The sequence below is a fragment of the Cajanus cajan genome, chromosome 1 (assembly GCF_000230855.2).
Source record: "Cajanus cajan strain Asha chromosome 1, NIPB_CcT2T_4, whole genome shotgun sequence".
Classification (NCBI taxonomy): Eukaryota; Viridiplantae; Streptophyta; class Magnoliopsida; order Fabales; family Fabaceae; genus Cajanus; species Cajanus cajan.
This window is the reverse complement of record NC_138517.1, coordinates 6,541,383-6,565,671: the sequence shown is the minus strand read 5'-3', so window position 1 is coordinate 6,565,671 and position 24,289 is coordinate 6,541,383. Positions and strand designations below refer to the sequence as shown.

General features: G+C 32.3%; 1 protein-coding gene and 1 long non-coding RNA gene across 3 annotated transcripts; one reads left to right on the top strand and one right to left on the bottom strand.

Moving 5' to 3' along the window:
• Positions 1-5,495: 5,495 nt before the first annotated feature.
• Positions 5,496-7,274, bottom strand: LOC145953866 (uncharacterized). Its single transcript, XR_014431098.1, has 2 exons — positions 7,222-7,274; positions 5,496-5,761 (listed from the first exon to the last, which is right to left on the bottom strand). It is a non-coding gene; the product is annotated as an uncharacterized LOC145953866 (long non-coding RNA).
• Positions 7,275-9,223: 1,949 nt separating this feature from the next.
• Positions 9,224-22,465, top strand: LOC109808380 (CLP protease regulatory subunit CLPX3, mitochondrial). 2 transcript variants are annotated; one of them, XM_083073716.1, is made up of 15 exons: positions 9,224-10,554; positions 10,854-10,915; positions 11,103-11,209; positions 11,332-11,411; positions 11,726-11,776; positions 12,666-12,740; positions 12,825-12,902; positions 13,342-13,398; positions 13,752-13,822; positions 13,936-14,035; positions 14,280-14,384; positions 20,545-20,607; positions 21,256-21,378; positions 21,492-21,644; positions 22,100-22,465. In XM_083073716.1, exons 1-15 carry the CDS (start codon positions 9,607-9,609, stop codon positions 22,169-22,171), a joined length of 2,145 nt encoding a protein of 714 aa, XP_082929842.1. In that variant the 5' UTR covers positions 9,224-9,606; the 3' UTR covers positions 22,172-22,465. The 2 variants fall into 2 exon arrangements, with proteins under 2 accessions (XP_082929842.1, XP_082929844.1); XM_083073718.1 differs by lacking the exon at positions 9,224-10,554 and adding an exon at positions 10,634-10,678.
• The last annotated feature ends 1,824 nt before the right edge of the window (positions 22,466-24,289 follow it).

Here is a 24,289-nt window from a genome sequence, read left to right as displayed (position 1 = left end):
CTATGAGACTTAAAGTCCTAATAATTAATCATCTTATTTTTATTTATCTTAAAGCTTGATTTAAAAAAAATTATTCTTTTAAAAAAAATATCTATATTTGTTATCATTAAAACTAAAAGCTTAAAAGATTTAAGATCATCTTTTAATTTAACAAATTAATTAGGTGAACTATAAAGTTTTAGGATTAATATAAGGTTAGGGTACTTGTTGAACAATCAATAAAATTTTAAAGTTATTGATAATGTATCTCCTTATATTTTTTTATTGAACTATTTAATGATTTATTTTGTATGCATATTGTAAAATTTTGATATATTCATAAATAAAATTAAATACACTTTCTCAATGAGGTTTTTTTTAAATTATTTTGAGATCAATTTGGGATTGTATATTTATTTTTATGTTGCAAATAGCTAAGTCTCAATCTAAAAGTTGTTCTAAATTTCATAAAATCAAAATCACAAATAATATAAATATTTGTCATTCAAGCATCAATATTCTAAAAGTTAAAAACTTAATTTAAGAATTAATGATTCAGGTCGATCACAATTTACTTTGACAAGCAATTAATATATCTTAGCAACTAGGGAAAGAAATTATGTGTACCATGCTACGAACTTTATGATTTTCTATGTTTATTAAAAAAAAATAGCTTGTCAAAGTAAAAATCAGTTACTTATAAAAAATAAAAATAATTAGCTACAATTTAATTTTAGTTGTTATCTAAATGAATGATGTTAAAAGTTATGTATCGTGAGTTTGAAATTATTTTACATTGACATTCAAGTAAATCCTTTTATTTTACCAATAAGGTTCAAAACACTACAACTACAATTTGACTTCTTCATTGAGTATATAGAAGGAATTTTTTTTTTAGAGAAGCATGACTCATTTAAAAAAATAGTTTTCAACTATCAATTGAGATAATTTTGGTACACAGAAGAATGTCTTTTATTATGTCAATTAGATAATTTTATTTTAATTAAATTAAAAATAAACAAAACTTAAAACTTTATTATGTTGTTTAACTTAAAAAACTTAAACTCACCTAAATACTTTCTTTTGTTTGACCACTTAATCCATTATGTTGTTATTTCTTTTGTTGCTCCACATTTTTTTTATATAGGTTTGTTAGAAAACATTTTTGTGAGTGTTGAAGAAGCAACCTATTGAGTAGTATATGTCTATTTTAGACTAGGATTCAAAAACTATAACCCATTTCTTTTTCTTTCTTTTTTTCCCTTTATTGCTTGCATTTTTTTATTGTGCATTATTTATGTTGTTTCTCTATATCTTTTATACTAGGTTGATTTTACAAGATTTCCATAAGTTTTGTTGGAGGGAGAACTTGAGTGAATATGCATATGTGCTTTGTTGGGACTTAATTTATGTCATTGATACGAAAGTTTTATTTTACTATGATTCAACAACTTATTTCTTTAATTTTTCATGGCTCTCAAACATATCAAATAATAAAATTTTAGCATTTTATTGTTGGTGAAACTATTTATTATATTAGGTTGATTTGACAAGGTTTCCCTAAATGTTGTTGGAGGAGGAAATTGAATGAGTATGCATATGTGTTTTGTTGGGACTCAATTTGTGTCATTGTTATGAAAGTTTTTTTTTTTTTATGATTCAAAAACTTATTTCTTCTGTTTATCATGGCTCACAAACACATCAAATAATAAAATCTTAGTATTTTATTATTGGTAAATCTATTTATTATACTTAAACACTTGTATATTATGAAAAACATTTTCACTATTCTTTGTCTCACATGCCAAAGACTTGCACATTATTAATTTTATTCCAAAATTGATTCTTTGAAATATTGTATGTGTAAAAATGCTTATTATTATGTTTATATTTCTTAAATTGGTTTATGATGATAGGTATGCTTGAAGATTCTATCACGGTTAATTTTGAATAGATTTAAAAGTGCTTTTGTGGATTGTTCCAATATTAAACTACCATTAAAGTTTTCCCCAGATACATACAAATGAACAAGTTTGCATCAATTGAAGATGCAAAGAATTATAACACAAAGTATGGAAATAAAAAAAAGGTTTAAGTTTTTTATGGGGCATGTTACTAAATTAAGAATCATTGGTATAATAATTGGCTAAGAGATATTTTGTAAAAACAAGAGGGGGGCTTATACATACAACAAAACAAAAATTAGTCTTACAATCAGTGTTATCATAATCAAATCGGTCAATGACTTAGCATGGACCTCATGAATTACAACACAACATAATACAAGGGCCTAGTGTAAGATAATGTTATATATAAAGAAAAGTGAAGATATGTGGATTATTTTTAAATTTGTAAAAGATCAAAAACCATGAATCTCCCCCTTCAAAAAAAAGTTTGTAGTTTTTTTAGTACATGAAAAGAAAAGTGAAGTGTAAAATAATTTATTAATGTGTTGAATGATTTAGGTTTACACCCTAGCAACATTTTTCTTATGTACTCAAATAAGTATGATTAATTGATGATATTGAATTTAGTCAACAATATGTTTTTGATTACGTACCTAAGTGAATAAAGATAAAAACAATTAGAAAAGGGAGATGATATTAACATATTTCAAGAATTGTGAATTAAAAAGTATTGAGTTTTTTTATGCATTTCAAATGGATGCAATAAAACTATGAGCAAATTATTTTTCTGGTTGATTCAAGGTCTATTATAGGTTACAAATATTTTGGTGATGTTGTAAATCTTCATCTAACATACTTAATAAATAGATACAAGTTGTTTTTCATCTTATATATCGGAGTCAATCATCATAACAATCCATTATTTTTTGTTTTTCTCCATTATGGGATGAAACGAAAGAAATCTTTGTTTGGTTACTAAATATTTGGTTAGAAGAAATATTTAAGAATTCATCTTAAAATTATTATCACAAACTAAAAAGTCGTTATCACTAATATAGTAGGAAGGGTGTTTACTCATGTTAATTATCATTATTGTATGAGGTGCATTGGGAAAAAAATCTTAAAGTACTTGAACTATATTTATCATTGATATAGTAAATTTAAAAAATCAATTTTACAAGTGTTTCATGAATTTCTCATTATTGGAGAATTTGAATTTGATTGAGATTGAATAATAGATAAATATAAGTTACAAGATAGTAAATGACTAAAATGTCCATCACCCAAAAAAATAAAAGTGTGACTTTTTTTTATGGATTTAATGAACTAAAGTACTCTAGTGTGCAAATTTATGAAGAAAAAAAATATGAAAAAGATCTTGATTAGCATTATAACAAGAAAAAATGCATCACTTTGAGAATTTTGTACCCAATTAAAGAAAATTCTTCAAAAATTTATAAAAAAAAACATGTTTAGGATATTTTAAGATAAAATGGTTGTCTATTAAAAATTTATTATGAAAATTTTGAATTTTTCACCAAAGTGTCCATATATAACATTCATCAAAATTCAAAAATAAGTCAACCTATCATGCAACTTTTTGTGTTAATTCAAAGAAACCAAATTATATTTGTCATATGTTTAAATTTTTAAGTATTTATTATAAAAATGTATTAACAATATTCATAAAAAAATTAATTTTTCCCTCCGCACATTATTTATTTATAAATATATTCTATATTGAATCATTAATTCCAAGAAGGAAAAAGATAAAGTACCAACAAGTGAAAATTTTGAAGAAGGTAGCAACAAATTCTACACTTTACTGTTTAACAGTGTTATGATTCAATCTTTGATCTATTTGAAAGAGATTCACGATAAAAAAAAATCATAATATTATAATTCGAGTTTTGCTAAAAATAATGATAAAACTTTGTTTACTAGAACTTGAAGAATATAATAATTCAACATAATTATTCCTAATGTATCCAATGAAACTATAACTTCATGTGATTCTCCACTTATGACAACTAAAAGACGTACATAAACTTTCAGAATAAAAGACAACTTGAAGATGCTTAAAATATGTTAATTTAGGACATCAACATTTGTAGTAGTATCAAATGCGAAAATTCAATTTTACTTATACTCTCATACATGTGAATATTTTTTTAAAATATTTTTAGGACATCAATGTCAGTCTCAATAAGTGAAATTTACCAATTCCTCCACACAAAAATGAAAGTATGAAAGGTGACATAATGACAAACATGACAAACCCTTGTCCTTAGATAAAATATTGATTACGTTACTAAACACTTAAAATAGATCAAGAGCCATCTTGTATATTTTGTTTAGATTGACCAGTATTCTTGATAAAGTAGACTAAAATATAAATGCTACCTAATTTAGGACCCAAGTATGGATTGTTAGTCATCCAACATACAAGTGTAGTGTGGCCTATGATCCAACTACACAAGTTTAAAAAATGAATAGTCCATTAATGAAAATAGTTAAAAAAAATTAATGTGCCTACTTAAATTACCTAAAATTACAAATAATTAAAAACTAAAATACTCAACAAACCTTGTCTATTACTTTTGAAAACAACAATTGTCGTGCTTTGACACACTTTCCTTGGTGACAATCACTCAACTAAAAAACATTCACAATATTTGTCAACAATCACACCTTTCTCTAATCACTACTTCACCACTCATCACCTCCAAAACATGCTACCTTTTCTCGTTTAGTCTTTTAATGGCCTTTTCTTTGATAACGATTGTAACACACTAAATTTTCTCTTTTTTTCAATTAATCCTAACCTTTATATTAATTATGTATCTTTATTAACTTCATTAAAGTTGACAAAATGGGCTACTCAATCCACTACAAGTCAGTTTGATACGTGCCATGAGTTATAATTAACAAGCTAGGTCAGAATGGCTCAGATTAAATTTAATCTTCTAAATTGATGTCTAAACTTAACTCACAAGCCTAGTCCTATTCAACCATGTGTTCTTCAAACTGGCATGACATTTAAATTTCTTCTTAGTTTTTTTTCCCAAAACAAGTTAGATAATTATTTATTTTTATTGACATATTTATGTAATTAATGTAATAAATAAAGTATAATTAATTATTTTATTATATTATTAAATTTTAAAAAAATATATTAAAAATTGATAATGTGAGAATTTTTATAATTATTTTTAATGTGAAAAACACTTGTATATAATATGTTAATTTTATCTATCATTTTATAAAAAAAATGTAGTGAAAAATACCTACAAATATATAATATTCAACCATTTGGGAAAAAGTTTGTAAAACTATAATTTTATTTAGTCCTTGTCTCTTAATTATTAAGTTTTTCTCAACCACTTAGCAAAATTTAATAAGAAAGTGAACAGTCCATAGTTTGACCGGACAAGTTCAACCTGAACCTGTTTATGACTCGAGCTTTATTGAATCAAGCTAAAAAAATTGTATTTAATTCCAATTTTAAACTTAGAGCAAATCCTATAATTTATTGAGTAAATTTGAGCTAGTTCAACTAGTCCAACCTATTTTGTGACACCCCCTACCCCGTATACCATAAACACATAATTAATGAAATTCGAATAACTCAATCTTTCATTATTAAAATACCAAACGTGTTCAGATAGAGAGCACCACATTCATGACTTAAACAAATAACATAATCAACGAAAATTACAAAATAAATAAGGCTAAGGTTTTTAAAATAATTTAATAGAAATAACATCCTAATCTAATCCTATCTACGCCCGATGTCACATGTCCTATCAGAGCAAAAACCAACATTGAAGCCTAAGTTTCATCACCAACATCCTCAGCCTCATGCTGATGATCACCTGTATAACAACCAAAGGAAAACAACACAAAAGGAAAGGGAGTGAGAAACATCTCAATCTAGCTCATGATGTAGGAATACACAATGAATAGTCAAACACAAACAAGACATGTATATGTACATAACATTGATAGATTAACAACAATATCACATCCCACTCATCCAAGACATAAAAATCACTTTAGAATATAACATTAAAATGCACATGTAATGGACACAAACTACTTATTATCGTGCATGTGGCGCCAGTAACACATCACGTGATGCATTCCCGCTAGTAACACGCGTAGAGTAGTCTAGGAGTACATGCTAGGTCACACCTTCTGCACACTCTTATTAGAAGGACATACTACTAGGGTCTAGTCAGGATAGCTAAGCCGCGCAAGATACATCCCATGCACACAATGGGTGAGACTGAGACTTACAAACCAAGCTATCCCCAATAACTAATCCCCAAGCTTTTACACAAGGGGGTCTTCCCTGGCGTTGTATTCCATATCGTACCCTTAAAAACATTTATGCAAATGATGCATGTAAATCAAGACTCTATGAATTCTCATATCACATTATCATGTCTCATTATCATATAACATTTTCATGTAATTCCGTCGTATCAAATTTTCTCACATCACATACTCATCAATTATATTCATTAGAGGATAACATTGAATAACACAAGAGATTCACATCATTGCATATCATAGATCACAAGAGGGAAGTAACACATGATTCATATTATACCAATAGAATTCATCAAACAAAAAAGGAAAGAAGCATAACAAGACAATTGGCGCTCAACCCCAGATTGGGCGCTCAGCACAAGGATTCTAGAGAGTAATTTTAACTCTCTGGTTAAGCCACGCTAAGCGTGGAATCTCACGCTTAGCGTGGGCACGCTAAGCCTCAAGCTCACGCTTAGCCTGAGGGTCACAAACAACATTATCAACTTTTTGTCACCTTGATGCTTAGCGCCAGAAATGATGCTTAGCGTGGTTTTTGGGATCAGAACTCTATAGATCTGCGATTTTTCGTATTTTGTATCCAAATCATTGATCTCTTTATACAATCAGTAAAAACGTTATAAATCATACGATAAATATTTAAAACAATACAATTTACTTATACAATTATATCTTCAAACAATCTTCTCTTATAACTACCGATGCATTCTCTTAGGGTTTTTCATAGGAGCCCATAGATCTCAAATCATACAATTACAATTCTAAAACTGAAATTAATCATTTATTCAAGCAATTCATACAATTAATTACATACAAGAAGAACAATAAATGAAACAGACACAATTAGGGAAAACCCCTCATACATAAGCATACAACAAACATAGGATTGGAGGCCAATCCCATTACCCAACATACATTCCCACACCCAGAGCGAGGTTTCTCACTTTCCCCTTACTTTGTTGAGCAGAAAAAGATAAATGGTTAAATCTAGGGTGGTTACCTCCTTCTTATGGTTCTCCGAGCTCTGAAGCGTAAACGTTTACGCGAGGAAAATGTAAAATGTAAAACTTATCAACCTTCTCTTTTTTTTTTCTTTTTAAAACCTAACCTCCCTTTAACCCTTTAGTAAAAATGTGAACCATGGTTATCAAAATAATTCCCCTTCCCTTATTATAATTAATTAAATAATATAACCTTTAATTATAAAACCTCACAATATATATTCATATAAAATAATTGCCAATAGTAAAATATTTAATTATCACAAATGTGATAAATAATAATAATAAAATAATTATTAACCAGCTCTTATTAATAAAATACAATATCAAAATTATTAATAAAATACTATAATATATTTTATAAAAACATGGTGTTACATATTTTACCAACTCTATTCATTAAAGAGAATTTAGCATGTTAAAGTAAAAAAAGTAGTGTTGGGTTCTCACAAAAACAAAAGAGTAATTTAGTTTTTTTAATACTAAGTGTTACAATTATATAACATTGTGTACATGAAGGAGTTATTGAAAAGACAAAAAAAAAATTATTATTGGGTGACATTTTAAGGAGAGTTTGTCTAATTCTTTTTAAGAGGACATTTAATACACAAAAAATATTTTCATATTAGGAATCATAATTCATAAGAATCATAAATCTCGTGAATGATCATTCCTATGAATAATTACAATTTGTTTGGTTGTCCACAAATATTGTTTTAAAATATTTATAATTTTATATAAAAATAAAAAAAATTTACTGCATTAAATAAGCAAATACAAGTAATGTGATATTTTTACCCCCATTAAAACTTTTTTTTTTAACTTGAGAACATTGGTTTTCCACCTCCATTATGAGAAATTGATGTAAAAAATATATATGGAAATAATGTTTCTCAATAATATTATATTTTACATAATAAACTTAACATGAAAAACTAACATTCCTAACTTTAAATTTCTAGAAAAGTAAAATTATTTTGTATATTAAACATCTCTTAAAAAAAATGATATAATAATTACAAGTTCTTAGGAGAGAAAAGTACATATTGTTTTAATTAAAATAAATTAATCAAAAAATTATCCATGATGACTGATGAGATAATAAAAAGTAAAAAAAATATTAACCACACAATTGAAATTTATTAAAAATTACACAATCATGATAAAAACTTATTAAATAAAATTCAAGAGTCATAAGATTTTATAATTTTTAATAAATTTTAACTAATACAAAATAATATATTTAAAATAATATGTTGATAGTCTTCTCTAAAAAAGTAAAAAAGTACTTCTAATCAAATATAAGAAAGAAAAATAATCTTAAATATGAATATCTTTTAATTAATTTCACTTTATTTAATGATATTATTTTTAAAAAAAAGCTTTTCATTAAAATTATATTTATAATGAGATCGAATCTTAATGAAAAGTATTTAAAAAAAATGTTATTTTACAAATACGATTGGTGAAATTAAATAATATTTAATTAACATAAGTAATAAGTTATTAAGTTAAACTTTTATCAAAACATTTATTTAAAAATAAAAATTATTACCTAAAATAAATCAGCATTTTGTATATAAAATAATAGAAAAAAATAATTGTTCTTTAAAAAATTAAAATGGCGTGACGAATTTCATTAATGGCTGTCATGCTCATGCAATTGATTAAATCTATGGGATAGCCTTGCATCTACTACATACACACACATCAAACAATAAATAGCCATCAAAAAATGAACGTCCAAGACAAAACATTGACAAATTTCTTTGCAACCGTTGACCATGGGTGGTGTTTTGCTGCTATGCCTATGCTTTTCATTATTTTTAGAAACCAAACCAAACCAAAATTGTAGCTAATGGCTGCAAACAATGCACAGCAGAAGGTGGTGAGAGCTAATTAATATTAACAAAATGGATTACACATCACATGGTCAAACTGTCAAAAAAATAGGATTAAAAAAAAAAGCAAAAAAAAAAAAAAGAAAACATCACCCACTACATGATACACTTCCTCAAATCACAGATATAGAGAGAGACAAACGTATGTCATGTTCTTCGTGTTGGCAGTTTTCTTTCCTTCTCCGATAAACACTCTCTAACTCTATCTTCTTGCTCAATCCTCTCCCCTCCAATCCATTTTCTCTCTCTTACCCTTTTTCTTCTCCCTCGCATAAATTCACGCCCACCCACTTCACAATCCGCGCACGCAGATCCAAAGTTCTTAACTTTTTCGCCGTTCCTCGCGAATTCCCCAACCGGGTCATCCGAATTCTCAACATTACTGTGCTGTTTAAGCCAACCCTAAGTCCCTGTTTTCAATCCCAATTTTCCCAATTTTTTTTTTTTTTTTTATCGTGTTTTCCGGATCAGAATCCCCGACCCATGTCGCGAATCTTTGGTAGATGGACGAAGGCGAAGGAAATGGCGGCGCTTCCGAGGTGTCTGCCACGTGGGCACCGCTCAACCGGGTTCAATTCGTGTCCGGTCACGACCCACCGGAGCATGGTCGCCGGCCACCGCCGGCGCGACGCTCCGGTGGGGCTGCAGGAGCGGTACAAGTGGGATCGCGGCGGGTCGGACGACAACCCGACCCGGAAGATCCTGGCCGAGGCTAATTGCCCACGTTGCACCAAAGACATGAACCTTATTTTCTCCAATCGCCACTTTACCATCCCACCAAGTGAGTCTAGTTCTGAATTGGGTGGTGGGGGAGAAAAAGAAAAGGGTTACCAAGCAGTGAATCGTTGCCCAACTTGCAAAACTGCTTATTACTTTCGCCCGTTTGACACTGCACCTCTGCAAGGTACCTTTGTGGAGATTGGTAGGGTCAGTAGTACTAACAATAATGGTGTTAATAATGTGAGTGGTAAGGGGCAATCTCCTAGGAGGATCACACATGGGAAGGGCAAAGAGGGTGGTAGTAGTAGTAGTAAGAGTGGTCAAGGGGGAGAGGAATTTGGGCCTAAGAGTAATAGTAATGCAAGTAAATGGCTTGAAGTGTCATTGTGGGAGACTTTGATGTCCTACAATGGTGGTGGTGGTAATGGTAATGGTGATCATGGCGAGCCACCTGAGTCGTGGCCGCCGGGTGGTAGTAATGGGAATGGGAATGGTTTGGCTGTGCATACTCCTCCAGGCCCACCTTTTGCACCTGGGATTAATGTTTTCCGGGCTACGGGGCCACGGAATGGTGGTTCAGGTGGTGGAGGGGGGGGCGATGGTGAGAAGACCGCCTGGGGAGGGTCTAATTTGGGGAAGGATTTGCCCTCACCAAAAGAGATCTGTAAGGGTCTTGACAAGTTTGTCATTGGTCAAGAGAGAGCCAAGAAGGTATCTTGTTTGCCTGAATTTTGTTTTGCTGTGCTTTTAGTTGGCTTGCTGATGTGCAATTATGTGTCAATGCACTCTTTGTGGTTTGTTTACGATGCAAAATGAGGATAGAAAGAAAATTAGTGTAAGTGTAGATATCTTTTCTAGATTCATTGTCGTAGTTTTGAAGTTGATTCCTCTGGTTTTCTTTCACTCACTCTTTGTATATCCAAAACAAATAGACTTGATGATATCTTACAAGTTGCTGCAAATGCATTGTTTTGACTTTACCTCATTAATGGTTTATGTTTCTGTTGAAGGTGCTTTCTGTAGCTGTTTATAACCATTATAAAAGGATATACCATGCCACTTTACAGAAAGGGTTAGTTCTTATACTACCTTAGTGGAATTACAACTGATTCCTCATTTCCCCCTTTTTCTTACTCATCTTCACGTATAAACTAATGCATGCCATGATAAATATATGGGGAATTTACAAAATGTCAAACTCAGTTTGTTCTTTCACATTACCTATTTGCTCTGCTTGAATTGGTGGGTTTCAATACTAGGCCAGTGCCGTCAGGCGCAGATTCAGGAGCTTCAGAAGTGTTAGATGATGACGATAATGTGGAGCTAGAAAAGAGTAATGTTCTCCTGATGGGTCCAACAGGGTCAGGTGTGACATTCATTAACACTGTTTTATTTCCTTTTACTTATATAATACATTGCTTGCTCTGTTCATATCAGTATCTGTAATTACAGCATGCCTGCAATGCTAATCTAAATTTTATCAAATAGGGAAGACATTACTTGCTAAAACACTGGCTCGATTTGTGAATGTTCCGTTTGTCATTGCTGATGCAACAACCTTAACACAGGCAAGTATGAATTCATTTGTGAGGTAATGTTAGAATTTGTAAAACAAAGAGTACGGCATAAACAAGTTAAATGATGCAGATTTATCCATTTTCCGGTGCCAAAGATCTGATTTTCTTTTCTTCTTATTATAGAGATAAGAATGTATTTGGTATGTTGTTCTGGATGCATTGATGCAATCAATTTTTACTTTCAACTGAAACTTTTGGTATTCAACAGTAGTTACTATTTCTAATTTTGTTTCATAGTTGGCTCTCTTGTCCTTGGACAATTTTTTGTTTTTGTTATTGACCTAAAATAGGATTCTAATTTGTAGGCCGGTTATGTTGGAGAAGACGTTGAATCAATACTGTATAAACTACTTGCGGTATGTGTACTGTTCTGTACCATTATGATGTTTGATTAAATTATCAATTTTTCTTTTCTAGGAATGACCTTGTTTATCGATTTTCAGTATCCTAGCTATTCTTAGTTTTTTTCCCTTTGATGCTCGCTTATATTATACAGTTGATGATGAATCAAATTTCTTATAATAGAGTTTGTTACATTCAGGGAAGCTTCCTTGCTTTAGAAACTTAATTGAAAATGATAAAGGTCAGCCAAATTCCTTAACAATTTATATTAGCTGTAGACAAGAAAAAATTAGCTTGCTCCCATTATTTTGTCAATATCATTCTGCCCATATAATAATCAATAACTATTTACTTGTGTTGTCAAGTTAGAAATTTTCTAAATTATTAAAACATTCTCAATTTATGCTGGATTTCTTCCCTCGTTGGTTATGTGATGGAGTAGCATTTTGTGCTTCAATTTTGAGCCACAATGACAAGAATGAGACATTAAAATGAATAAGTTTAGCTTGTTCTTTTTTTATTTAAAAAAAAATCTGGCTATCATGAAGATGTGAAATGTAGTCAGTGTAGAGACCAAGAATTAGTCATCTTTTATAAAAAAAATAATTAAGAATAACTTTGTTAATATTTTAATAAATAAATCCTCATGGCATGTGCTGTTTTTTGGAGTCATAACATTCATTAGAAATACCCTTTCATGTAAACCCAAGAATACAATTATAGTTAAAAAAATATTTAAACAAAAAGAAAAGGTTCCTGATATGCATGGATACATGTCAAGGAGCAAGCTAGAGTCTGAATCTTCTCATCTACTGTTCTTCTGTGGAAAGATTGTTATTTTTATCTTGTTTGTAGTTGCACTTCCTTCCATCTCATTGCTATACTGGTATTTTTGCCCTACAGGCAGCAGATTTCAATGTTGCGGCAGCTCAACAAGGAATAATTTACATTGATGAAGTTGACAAAATAACTAAGAAGGTTTCTTTGCTAATTTAACTGGGGATAAGTATATACTTTCTTATCCACTATAAATTTTAAGTGTTATGGTATATATTTTTACAGGCTGAGAGCTTAAATATCAGCCGGGATGTTTCCGGGGAGGGTGTTCAGCAGGCATTATTGAAAATGCTTGAAGGAACTGTAAGTAAAGGATCCAGAATGCATTTGTTGCTAACTGATTTATAGAATTATCGTATCTTATTTACACTGCAACTGTAACCTTAAAATTTGACAAGCAATTTGTTCAAGTAGGTTTACATCTTGAGCTTCTATTCCATTATATGTACAAGGGTATTTAACTGGTGATTGACTGGTAGCAAACAGTATTGGATGCATTAATGGTAATTTTAATTAGATTTAGAAAGAACAATATATTATTTTCCATGGTGAGATCTTATTTTTTCAGTGAGACGAAAATTGAAACATGAGGCATGATTTGAATTTATGCACTGGTGTTGGTTATAAGGTTTAGTAAGAGCAAACATTGATTATTTGTGCGGAATGTTTTGAAGAGAGGAGCTAAATTGATTAGTACCATTCTTACAGTATCCTAAACTTGGAATGATTTCTTATTCTCTAGATTGTAAATGTCCCTGAGAAAGGAGCTAGGAAGCATCCACGGGGGGATAACATTCAGGTATGTTGTTTGGAAGAATAACATCTTTTGCCATTCCTTTTCATTTTATTCATTTGTGTAGTAGCATGTGATTAGACAAATTTTCTTGCCTTGTTTTTGTTTTCTCTTGTCTTGAATCTTGAAATATTTGTTTATATTTTAGAAAAACATTTCTATCATCACAAATCTTATGATTATTGTATCTTTCTAATTGGAAAAAGAATGAAAAAATGATAATGGTACAATTACCTCATTGGTTGGTGAACAATAATCCACACCCTGTCAATGTGGGCCAGCTTGGCTAGTACAGTTTGCATATAACTACACTTGTACATTTTTTCAATAATCTTCCATTCATTTTTTATCTTATGTAGATCGACACAAAAAATATTCTTTTTATATGTGGTGGAGCATTTATTGATCTTGAAAAAACCATTTCAGAGAGGTAAATGTTTTGGCCTTTGTCTTGCAAAATTTTTTGTTCACAAATCATAGATTCTTTACATATGTCTCAGTTTCTGCCAGAGCAGTCACTAACTTATTTATCAAATAAATCAGACGACAAGATTCTTCTATTGGTTTTGGAGCACCAGTTCGTTCCAATATGAGAAATGGTGGAATAACAGATTCTGCAGTAACATCCTCTTTACTGGAATCAGTGAGTATTGGCTCTTATTATCTGAAATATTAATCTCCTTCCTTATAATTGTAAGACTAGATAGATAGATGGATACTGTAAGCAATTGCATCTTGTAAATAATGCATTTAAGCTACCATGGTGTTGTGTTTTTTTTTCAAATCTTCCAACACCAGATAGACACAGACACAGTAGTGAGATAATGAATTGTTGTAGCTGGCAACCATCATAATGAATCTAAAATGTTGCATTTAATATTTTTCAGGTAGAAAGTGCTGATCTTATTGCATATGGCCTCATACCAGAGTTTATTGGACGATTCCCCATCTTAGTCAGCTTGTCAGCTTTAACTGAAGATCAACTTATGATGGTATTCCTACATAGTTTATATTGTCTTCAATCATATCATATCTTATCCTTATTTCTCTAAACATTTTGGTGCTCCAACAACTGATTCTGGTTGCCTTTTGCTGCCAATGATGATTTTGTTCTGTCATTTCTAATGCTTTCTACATTTAAAGACTAGAGTCCATATGGGTTTTTAGCCACCTCGAAGCTTTAAATCTTTATTGTTCTCGTATCAAATCAAGGTTTTGTTATATATTTATCATTTTTATATTTTAAATAATAAACTTCAATATTTTTATAAAGATAATAAACTTGGTAAAAAGAAAAATAGTCACATTTGGTCTGTGCAAGTGCATGGTTTGTATTTAATAGTATAGAAAGCATCAGAATAAATGAATTGGATTTTTTATTGTTCTTTTGACTAGAATATGAACCTATAACATGATATAAAGTGTAAAAGGAAAAGTTAACATATAATTTTTTCTCACACACACACACATATATAAAAATCTTAAAAATTTACGTAAAATAGTTTTAATTTGTAATTGTAATGAAAACCGGAAGTTCCTTAAAAGATGGGTAGTTGTAAATGATGGTTCTCTGTTCATATTGACACTTTGGTGTCCTCTCTTTCCGGTTACAGTAGACAATAAACATTGGCACATTTTTTAAAGAGAGGAATCACGTTTCTATTAATATACATTACTTCATATGTAAAAAAGGAGTTTGAGTTATTTTTTTCCCCAGTGGACCCATAATTTTTTTGCCATCAATTCCTTTTAGCAGCAACTTGATATCATCTAAAAATTTTCCCATCTGAAAAGAGTATATGTTGGTTTAGATTTTTAGACTTGCTGTCATGTGGAATACTTAATTTTGGCTGCTTTAGGAAGAGTTATAGTTGTTAAATTTCATCTTAAAACCAATTGATATTAAGCGAAGTTGTCCAATATATGCCTATCAAACAGGTGAACCTACCATAATAGGCAATTTATCAAGATGAACTATAAACTCTAATACCATGTTAGATTCCATCTTAAAATTAATTGACATTAAGTGAAACTTGAATATTAAGATTTGAGAAAAATAGTGTGCGTTGCCCACACTTCTTTCATTTTTATTATATATAACATATTGAGTACATAGAAATACTGAACCCTAGGAGTCTAAGACACACATCAGACATATAAAAGAAATATTAAATAAATACAAAGGCTTCTCTAATAAGCTATTCTAACACTCCCCCTCAAGCTGGAGCATATAGGTTGTATGCACCAAGCTTGGAACATAAAAACTGAATGCGAGGCCCCCTCAATGACTTAGTCATAACATCTGCAAGTTGTTCATTGGATGTGACAAATTTGGTAACAATTTCCTTAGATAGCAACTTCTCTCTAACAAAATGACAGTCAACTTCTATATGTTTAGTTCTCTCATGAAATACTGGATTGGAGGCAATGTGGAGTGCAACTTGATTATCACAATACAACTTCATTGGATGACCTTCACAAAACTTTAACTCCTGAAGAAGTTGCTTAATCCACATAAGTTCACAAGTAATTAAGGCCATAGCACGATATTCAGCCTCAGCACTGGATCGAGCAACAACATTTTGCTTCTTACTCTTCCAAGATATGAGATTTCCACCTAGGAACACACAGTAGCCAGTAGTAGAGCGTCGGTCTATAGGACAACCAGCCCAATCAGCATCACAATAGCCAGAAATTTGGCTGTCTCCTTTGTCCTCATACAATAATCCTTGTCCTGGTGCCTTTTTGATATATCTAAGGATACGTAAAACAGCATTCCAATGATCAATATGAGGGGCCTGCATGAATTGACTAACAATCCCTACTGCAAAAGAAAGATCAGGTCTTGTGATTGTGAGATAAATAAGCTTCCCAACCAATCTTCTATATCTCTCTGGGTCTGTGAACGGTTCACCTTGATCAGCCATCAACTTTTGGTTAGGATCCATAGGACTATCAATGGGCTTGCAATCCAACATGCCAGTTTCCTTCAAGATATCAATAGCACATTTTCTTTGTGAAATCACAATGCCTTCCTTTGATTGAGCAACCTCAATACCCAAAAAATATCTCAGATGCCCAAGGTCTTTGGTCTGGAAATGACTAAACAAATGTTTCTTCAATTGAGAGATTGTAGTTGCATCATTCCCTGTAATCACTATGTCATCAACATAAACAATCAAATAAACACATCTCCCAGGTGAAGTGTGACAATAGAACACTGAATGATCTGCTTCACTCCTTTTCAACTCAAAATTCTGCACCACATGACTAAATTTTCCGAACCAAGCCTGAGGAGATTGTTTGAGACCATAAAGGGATCTTCGCAATCTGCAAACCAAACCAGACTCCCCCTGAGCAACAAACCCAGGAGGTTGCTCCATGTAAATTTCCTCCTCCAACTCCCCATGAAGAAATGCATTTTTAATATCTAATTGGTGGAGAGGCCAATGCCGAATAGCTGCCATAGCAAGGAAGAGACGAACTGTAGGGATTTTGGCCACAGGAGAAAAGGTATCACCATAATCTAGGCCATAAATTTGAGTATATCCCTTGGCCACCAATCCGGCTTTGAGTCGATCAACTGTACCATCAGGCCCAACTTTAATAGCATAGACCCATCTACAACCAACTAGTTGTTTACCAGGAGGAAGTGGAACTAGCTCCCATGTACCACTATGCTCAAGAGCTTGCATTTCAACAATCATTGCTTGTCTCCATCCAGGATGACCAAGAGCCTCATGAACATTTTTAGGAATGGTAAGAGGAGATATAGAAGAGACAAAGGAGAAATACAAGGGGGATAAGCGATGATAACTCAGAAAATTATAAATAGGATGAGGGTTTCGAGTAGACCGAATACCTTTTTGAAGAGCAATGGGCCATCCTGAGTTATCCTCACCAGGATCCGTAGCAGGGACATCTGATGGTGAAGGACATGAAACCGGTGACTTTTCAGGTAATGTTGGATCAATTTGTCGTGCTCGACGTTGATATGTGACAAGAGGAGGTGGAGTAGCTTGAATAGGAGTAGTTCCGGGAATAATAGACTAAGTAACCTCTTGGTTATGAAGTGAAATTTGAGGTGGAATGGAAACATGAGAACAAACTGGTAGCACCTCTTCTACTGAAAGAGAATCATGAGTGGTGCATGAGAAAAAAGGAGTTTGTTCAAAGAAGGTGACATCTGCAGACATGTAGAATTTTCTGGTCTCTGGAGAGTAACACCTATACCCTTTCTGAAGACGGGAATAGCGTAAGAAAATACACTTAATGGCTCTAGCAGATAGTTTATCCAAACCAGGAGAGACATTATGGACAAAACATGTACACCCAAAGACACGAGGTGAGACATGAAACAAGGGTTCCTTAGGATAAATAATGGAGTAAGGGATTTTATTTTCAAGGGAAGAAGAGGGCATTCTGTTTATTAAAAAACAAGAAGTGAGGATTGCATCACCCCAATGATGTACCAGAACATTTGCATTGAGCATTAGGGTGCGTGCAGTCTCCACAAGGTGCCTATTTTTCCTTTCTGCTATTCCATTTTGTTGGGGTGTATGTGGACATGTAGACTGATGTAAGACACCCTGTGAGGATAGGAAAGAGGATAATTCAGAAGAGAAATACTCTTTTGCATTGTCACTTCTAAAAATTTTAATTATTCTCCCAAATTGGTTTTTTGATTTCATTGAAGAAAGACATGAAAATAGACAACAGTTCAGAACGATCTTTCATTAGATATACCCAAGTACATCGAGAAAATTCATCAATAAATGTTATAAAATATCTGAAACCAAAAAGATGTTACACGACTTGGACCCCAAATATCAGAATGAATGGTGGTGAAAATTGAGTTACATCTTTTATCGGTTCGCTTGGGAAAAGACGACCTAACATGTTTGCCTAATTGACATGATTCACAACCTAACTCTTCTAAATTTTTAAGATTAGGAACCAAAAGTTTCAGCTTGGATAGACTTGGGTGACCCAAACGATCATGCAAGAGTTTGGGTGATAAAACAGCAACACAAGACACAAGTGGTTGTGTTTCAAAATAGTAGAGACCACTAGATTTATGTCCTGCACCAATCTTCCGACCCGTACCACGTTCCTGAATAACAAAAGATTCAGCATTAAAGGTTACTGAACAATTTAAAGATTTGGTTAACTGACTTAAAGAGATTAAGTTGAAAGGACAATTAGGAATAAACAACACAGAGTTTAAATGTAGTGAGGGAGACAGAGAGACTTGACCAATTCCTTTGGGAGCAATTCTGGATCCATCTGCTAAGGTAATAAGGTGAGGGGATTTAAGTGGAGACATGGTAGAAAACATAGACTTATTACCAGTTATGTGATCAGAGGCTCCTGAATCAAGGATCCATGGACTTTGATTTGCAGTTGAATGAGAAATACAAGCAGTAGAAACAGTAGTGGTAGAGAAAGATTGAGCTTGATTCATGGATTTCCATTGAAGATATTTCTGATAGTCATCTTTAGGGACCATTCTATCAGTTTTTTTTAATTTCTTGGACAGATTTGCAAAACCATGAAGAGAATAACAATTCTCTTGGATATGACCTATCCTCTTGCAGTATGAGCATTGAGGACAAACACTTCTCCCTTGACTAGAAACCATTGCAGAAGCTTCAACCTGACCTGGAGATGCCATACGAAGAAGAGGGAACAACTGGAACAACCGGAGAAGATGAACAGTGACCGCAACTCAAAGAGAAGATGAACAGTGACTGCAACTCAAACGAACAACTTGAACAACACACTGAGGTCTGAAACAGACCCAGACAGCTTGGGCGAGCACAACGATGGCGGCGCGGTGGACTTCCGGCGGCCAGAAGGCGGCGCGTGAGACACACGCGCGTGACGGACCAGACAGTTGGAGCGGCGCGTGGGAGCGCGTGGAGACTTCGATGCGCTCAAAACCACCAGGGTTGGGTTGCGCTCAAAGAGGCGCACCAAACCCTAAGTTCGCTGGAGAATTTGGTCGCCGGCGGCGGCGGACGGCGGCGGACAGCGGCGGACGACAGAGCGGGATCGGACCCGCTCTGATACCAACTTGAATATTAAGATTTGAGAAAAATAGTGTGCGTTGCCCACACTTCTTTCATTTTTATTATATATAACATATTGAGTACATAGAAATACTGAACCCTAGGAGTCTAAGACACACATCAGACATATAAAAGAAATATTAAATAAATACAAAGGCTTCTCTAATAAGCTATTCTAACCAGTGATTTAAAAACCGGACCGAACTGGCCGGTCGGACCGGTTGGACCGGGAACCGGTGGTCCAGCCGGTCCGAATCTTAAGTTGGATCGGTTATGCAGTCGACCCGTTTCAAACCGGATTGAACCGGTCAATTTTCCGGTTCAACCGGTGAACCGGTGGGTCAAACCGGTTCAACCATTTTTTCTTTTTTTCTTTTTATAAATTTTTTAAGGGACCATAAACCACAAAATAATAATGAAAATTGAATCTCTTAATAGAAAAGCAAGGAGTCTTATTAAATATAACAATGACTACTTGTTCTAATATATTTGTTTGCAATATATACAACTTAAATAACTTTTATAGTATATTATTAATTTTAAATTATATATTTAATAATATAATATTTATGTAAATATTACATATATTATCTTGTGGTATTAATTGCAAGCATATTATATATGTACATATTATTTATATTTTTAATTTGTATTAATATACCGTTTAACATGTAATTTTTTATGTATTTTTTTACAAAATAAAAATAAAAATAATTTTAAATAAGATAGAAAAATTGAAATTTAAAATAAGATATGAATTTATTAAAATTTATAAGTATAAAATATGTTTAATATGAATATTTTTTTAATAAAAATAAATAAAAACCAAGTCATGCGGTTCAACTAATGACCCACCAGTTCAACCTTTGACCCACTGACCCAGTACCTTAACCGGTTCGATAACCGGTCCAGTTTTTAAAACTATGATTCTAACAGTGAAGTTTCCCAATAATTATATAAGTTTCATCTCAATAATTGAGGTAGACAATGTGAGATTTTTCAACAATAGTTATTACTTATTTTGGCTTCCAGCATCTTATAGTTATTTCTTATAGTCATATAACTGTTGTTTGGTTTACAGGTTCTCACAGAACCAAAAAATGCTCTTGGTAAGCAGTACAAGAAATTATTTAGCATGAATAATGTAAGCATCTCTCTCTTGCTCTGCCTGCTTCCATGCATGCGTGTGTGTGTGAGAGAGACTTGTGAGTGTTCCTGTATGTATGTAGTGTGAAAACCTGAACTGATGTGGCCACTTGATCCTTTTCATTCCAAACCAACATAATTTAGGTATACCGAGATGCTAACCACTCAAACTAATAATCTGTTAAAGTGATTGATTCAATGATTGTCCATGGCAGACTATTCTAATAATTACTCACTAAATTGATATATCTTTTGTTTCAAATACCGTGTATAATTCATCACGTAGTCTCCCTCCCTTTTTTTCCAAAGACATCTAAGTATCCCTGAATCTCCTTATTTTTTTTATTATTTGATGTTGCCTGTAGCCTGTCTCAAAACCATTTTGGAACATGACATAGAAGCCTGATCAGAATCAACCTTGGTTGATTTAGTTTGCCATGATTTCTGGGTCATTTGGTGTTGGTCTTTGCTACGCCAACCTGATCAACATGTTTTTGCCTTTTGAGCAAATCATTCAAATTGTCCTGCATGTGGGCGGCGTGTCTATTTGTTTAATCTTATTTTTGCAATTAAGAGTGCAAGTGAGTAGCTTGTAAAGTGGACAAAGGGAAGTCTATTTATCTAAAACATCACCCCTACTCTTCAGGTTAAGTTGCACTACACAGAGAATGCTCTAAGACTGATAGCAAAGAAAGCAATGGCCAAAAATACTGGTGCCAGAGGATTGAGAGCCTTACTGGAAAACATTTTAACCGAAGCCATGTATGAGGTATTGAAGGGTTTGTTTATTCTTAAAATATGTATAAACTATCTTCAAGTATCACAAACTATCATCATTCTCTACGTTTTTATACTAATATATGCGATGCTTATGTGCACCAGATTCCTGATATTAAGACAGGAAGCGACCGAGTAGATGCAGTTGTTGTTGATGAAGAGTCAGTAGGGTCGCTAACTTCCCCCGGATGTGGAGGGAAAATCCTTCGCGGAGATGGTGCATTGGAGCAGTTCCTAGCTAAGATCAAGGATTCGGCGGTATGATCTTACATTTGAACATGAGCCGGCTAATGTGTTAGATTTATGTTTGGGTATTGAACATTTTATAAATAGTAAATTACACTGATACCTGTTTAGATTTCGTCAAATTGCATGCACACTCCTACCTCTTCTAACCCTACACTAACTTCTTATTTGTTTGAAAAAATTACACTAACACCCTTTTGACATTACACAAACTTTCCTTAATTCTTTAAAAAATATTATACCATATATTCCCCAATAATGGAGGTTGTTTTAAACATTTAAAAAGCAAAAGAGTTATTTGCAATTTCACGAAATCCAAGTGTCATTGTAATTTATTCTTATATAAAAACTATCAATTTTTTTTAAGTTACCTTGTTGTAGTCTCTCTGCTATGGTTTCCTTCATGTGCATCATTATGAGCTATGAGGATGTTGTATCAAGTTTCGACTAAATTTAAACTTTTGCAGAGTGTTGACGTAGCTGAATCAGATTTACAAGAGGGGGATTCAGAGCTTTCATCAAGAGCCATGAGCATGTAATATTATTATATTCACCATATTCAGTGTATAATTTGTCACTGTCATTTGTAAAAATCACATTAAAAGGAATTGCTGTAATTATCCTTTGTATAACAGCATAGCTACTGGTCTAAGTTCACTGGATAGGAAAGAAATAATAGAAGAGAAAAGAAAGGTGTAGTGTAGCATTGCTAATTTAGGCAGCACGTTATACAAAATTTCAATCATTGTTGAGCAAGTCTCACTGAAGACATTTTTTCTTTTGTACTGGACTACTGATTTCACCACTTGAACTAATGATTTAGTTATATTTAACTATTGTGCCAAGGGTCCCCTTCAAATGAAGATTATGCTTATGTAAATGAAACTGACCATGGAATAATAATGATAAATGAAATGGGTCACCTCATTTTCTATGCAAAGGTGCCTTGTTGAATTAATCCGATCAAAAGGGTTCAACAAGAAAAAAAGCGGAAGAAAGAAAGTGGTGAATATGCATCACTTTGCTATCGACCATTATCGACCAATCATGAATGTAGTGCTTTTTCTAATGATATTTTTTTTTATTAGGAATGAAAGTGAAAAAAGGAAGAGAAGAGAAAATAAAAATAATGAGTAAAAAAAAAAAATATATATATATATATATATATATATAATAAAAGAAAAGTAAGGATAAACTCATGCAAGTCATTTTGTTCTACGGAAGCAATTTTCCCTCTTTCTTTTTGTCCATTTTGGATTAATTAAAAAATCTGTGGTCCCATATGCTGTTACACCGTTCTTTCTCTCTTGAAACCAAATCAAATGGTGGGAGGAGCAAATTCTACCATATTTTCTTCACCCTTTCTTCCATCCTCCCAATTTTGGTTGTTTCAAACACATAGTAAATGTTTATTTATGGAATGTGTAAATCTAGATTTCATGGAGCATGCTGTTAGACACCGATAAATGCAATCATAACACTAAAGTATATGAGAAAAAATGATTAATAATTTATTAATTTGGTAATGTTTTGTTGAGTATTGGACTCCTTCCCTATGTGGAAAAAAATCCAAGATTGAGAAGTCTAAATTTTGTCTCACTTAAAAATCAAGTGGAGAGGGATTTCTTAGGGAAAGAGACAGAATGAATTACACAACAGTCAGCGAGAGAAAAAAGAAAGAAAGAGAGCAAAAAAATTGGTTTGCATACACAAAGCAATTTTAGTAAAATTGTGATCATCACTTCATTTACCGTTTGATCAGGCTGGAAATTTGACGACAGGTTCTTAACACGGTGATCTTTCGTTTTGATTGTTGGGATCATGGATTAGAGGTTTGTGGTTGGAGAAATCAATTTCGCACAATTGCTTTGATTTGAGGTTTCTTCTTTTTTATTCTTCAGTTAGAAGACCTTGTTACCTTAATATATTGGTTAGTTGTAAGCATTTGTTTATGCATTTAATTAGTCTCTCTTGTACCCTTATTTGATCATAATGGAGCTTGATTGAGTGGTTTGTACCAGTGAGTTTTTACTTCACAGATTGAGAGGGTTTTCTTATGTTAAATATATGTGTTTCTTTGTGATTATTTTCTACCATTTATTTGTTTTGTTGCTTCTAGTTGGTTTTTGCAAGTTGGGGAATTATTTTCGCTACGTACTTTGGTACTTTTGATTATAGTATTGTTGTTTCTCCTATCATGTTTCGATGTAATAAGTGGTTTTCTTTATTTTAAGATGTATTAGATGATATCTTCCAAACAAAAACTAGCTTTATCACAATCATTAATGTGAGAAATTGTGAATAGACATAGTTGATGCAGTTGTAATTGTAAATAACAATCATACTTAATTCAAAAATAATGATGTTGTAATTGAAATTATGATCATATTTAATTGATACAGTTCAGGATTTAGGATTTAAAGTAAGATATATTAAATGGTATATTCTAAGAAAAAATCAATTAGTTTTATCACAATCATTGATGTAAAAAATTGTGAACAAATATGAATGTTGCAACCACAATTGCATCATAATGACTTCAAAAATCTTGATGTTGCGGTCAAAATTGTAGTTGCATATAATCAATGCAATTATTATTTTAGTCAAGGTGATTCCAAAAATCTTGATGTTACAATTGAAATTCCAAAAATCTTGAT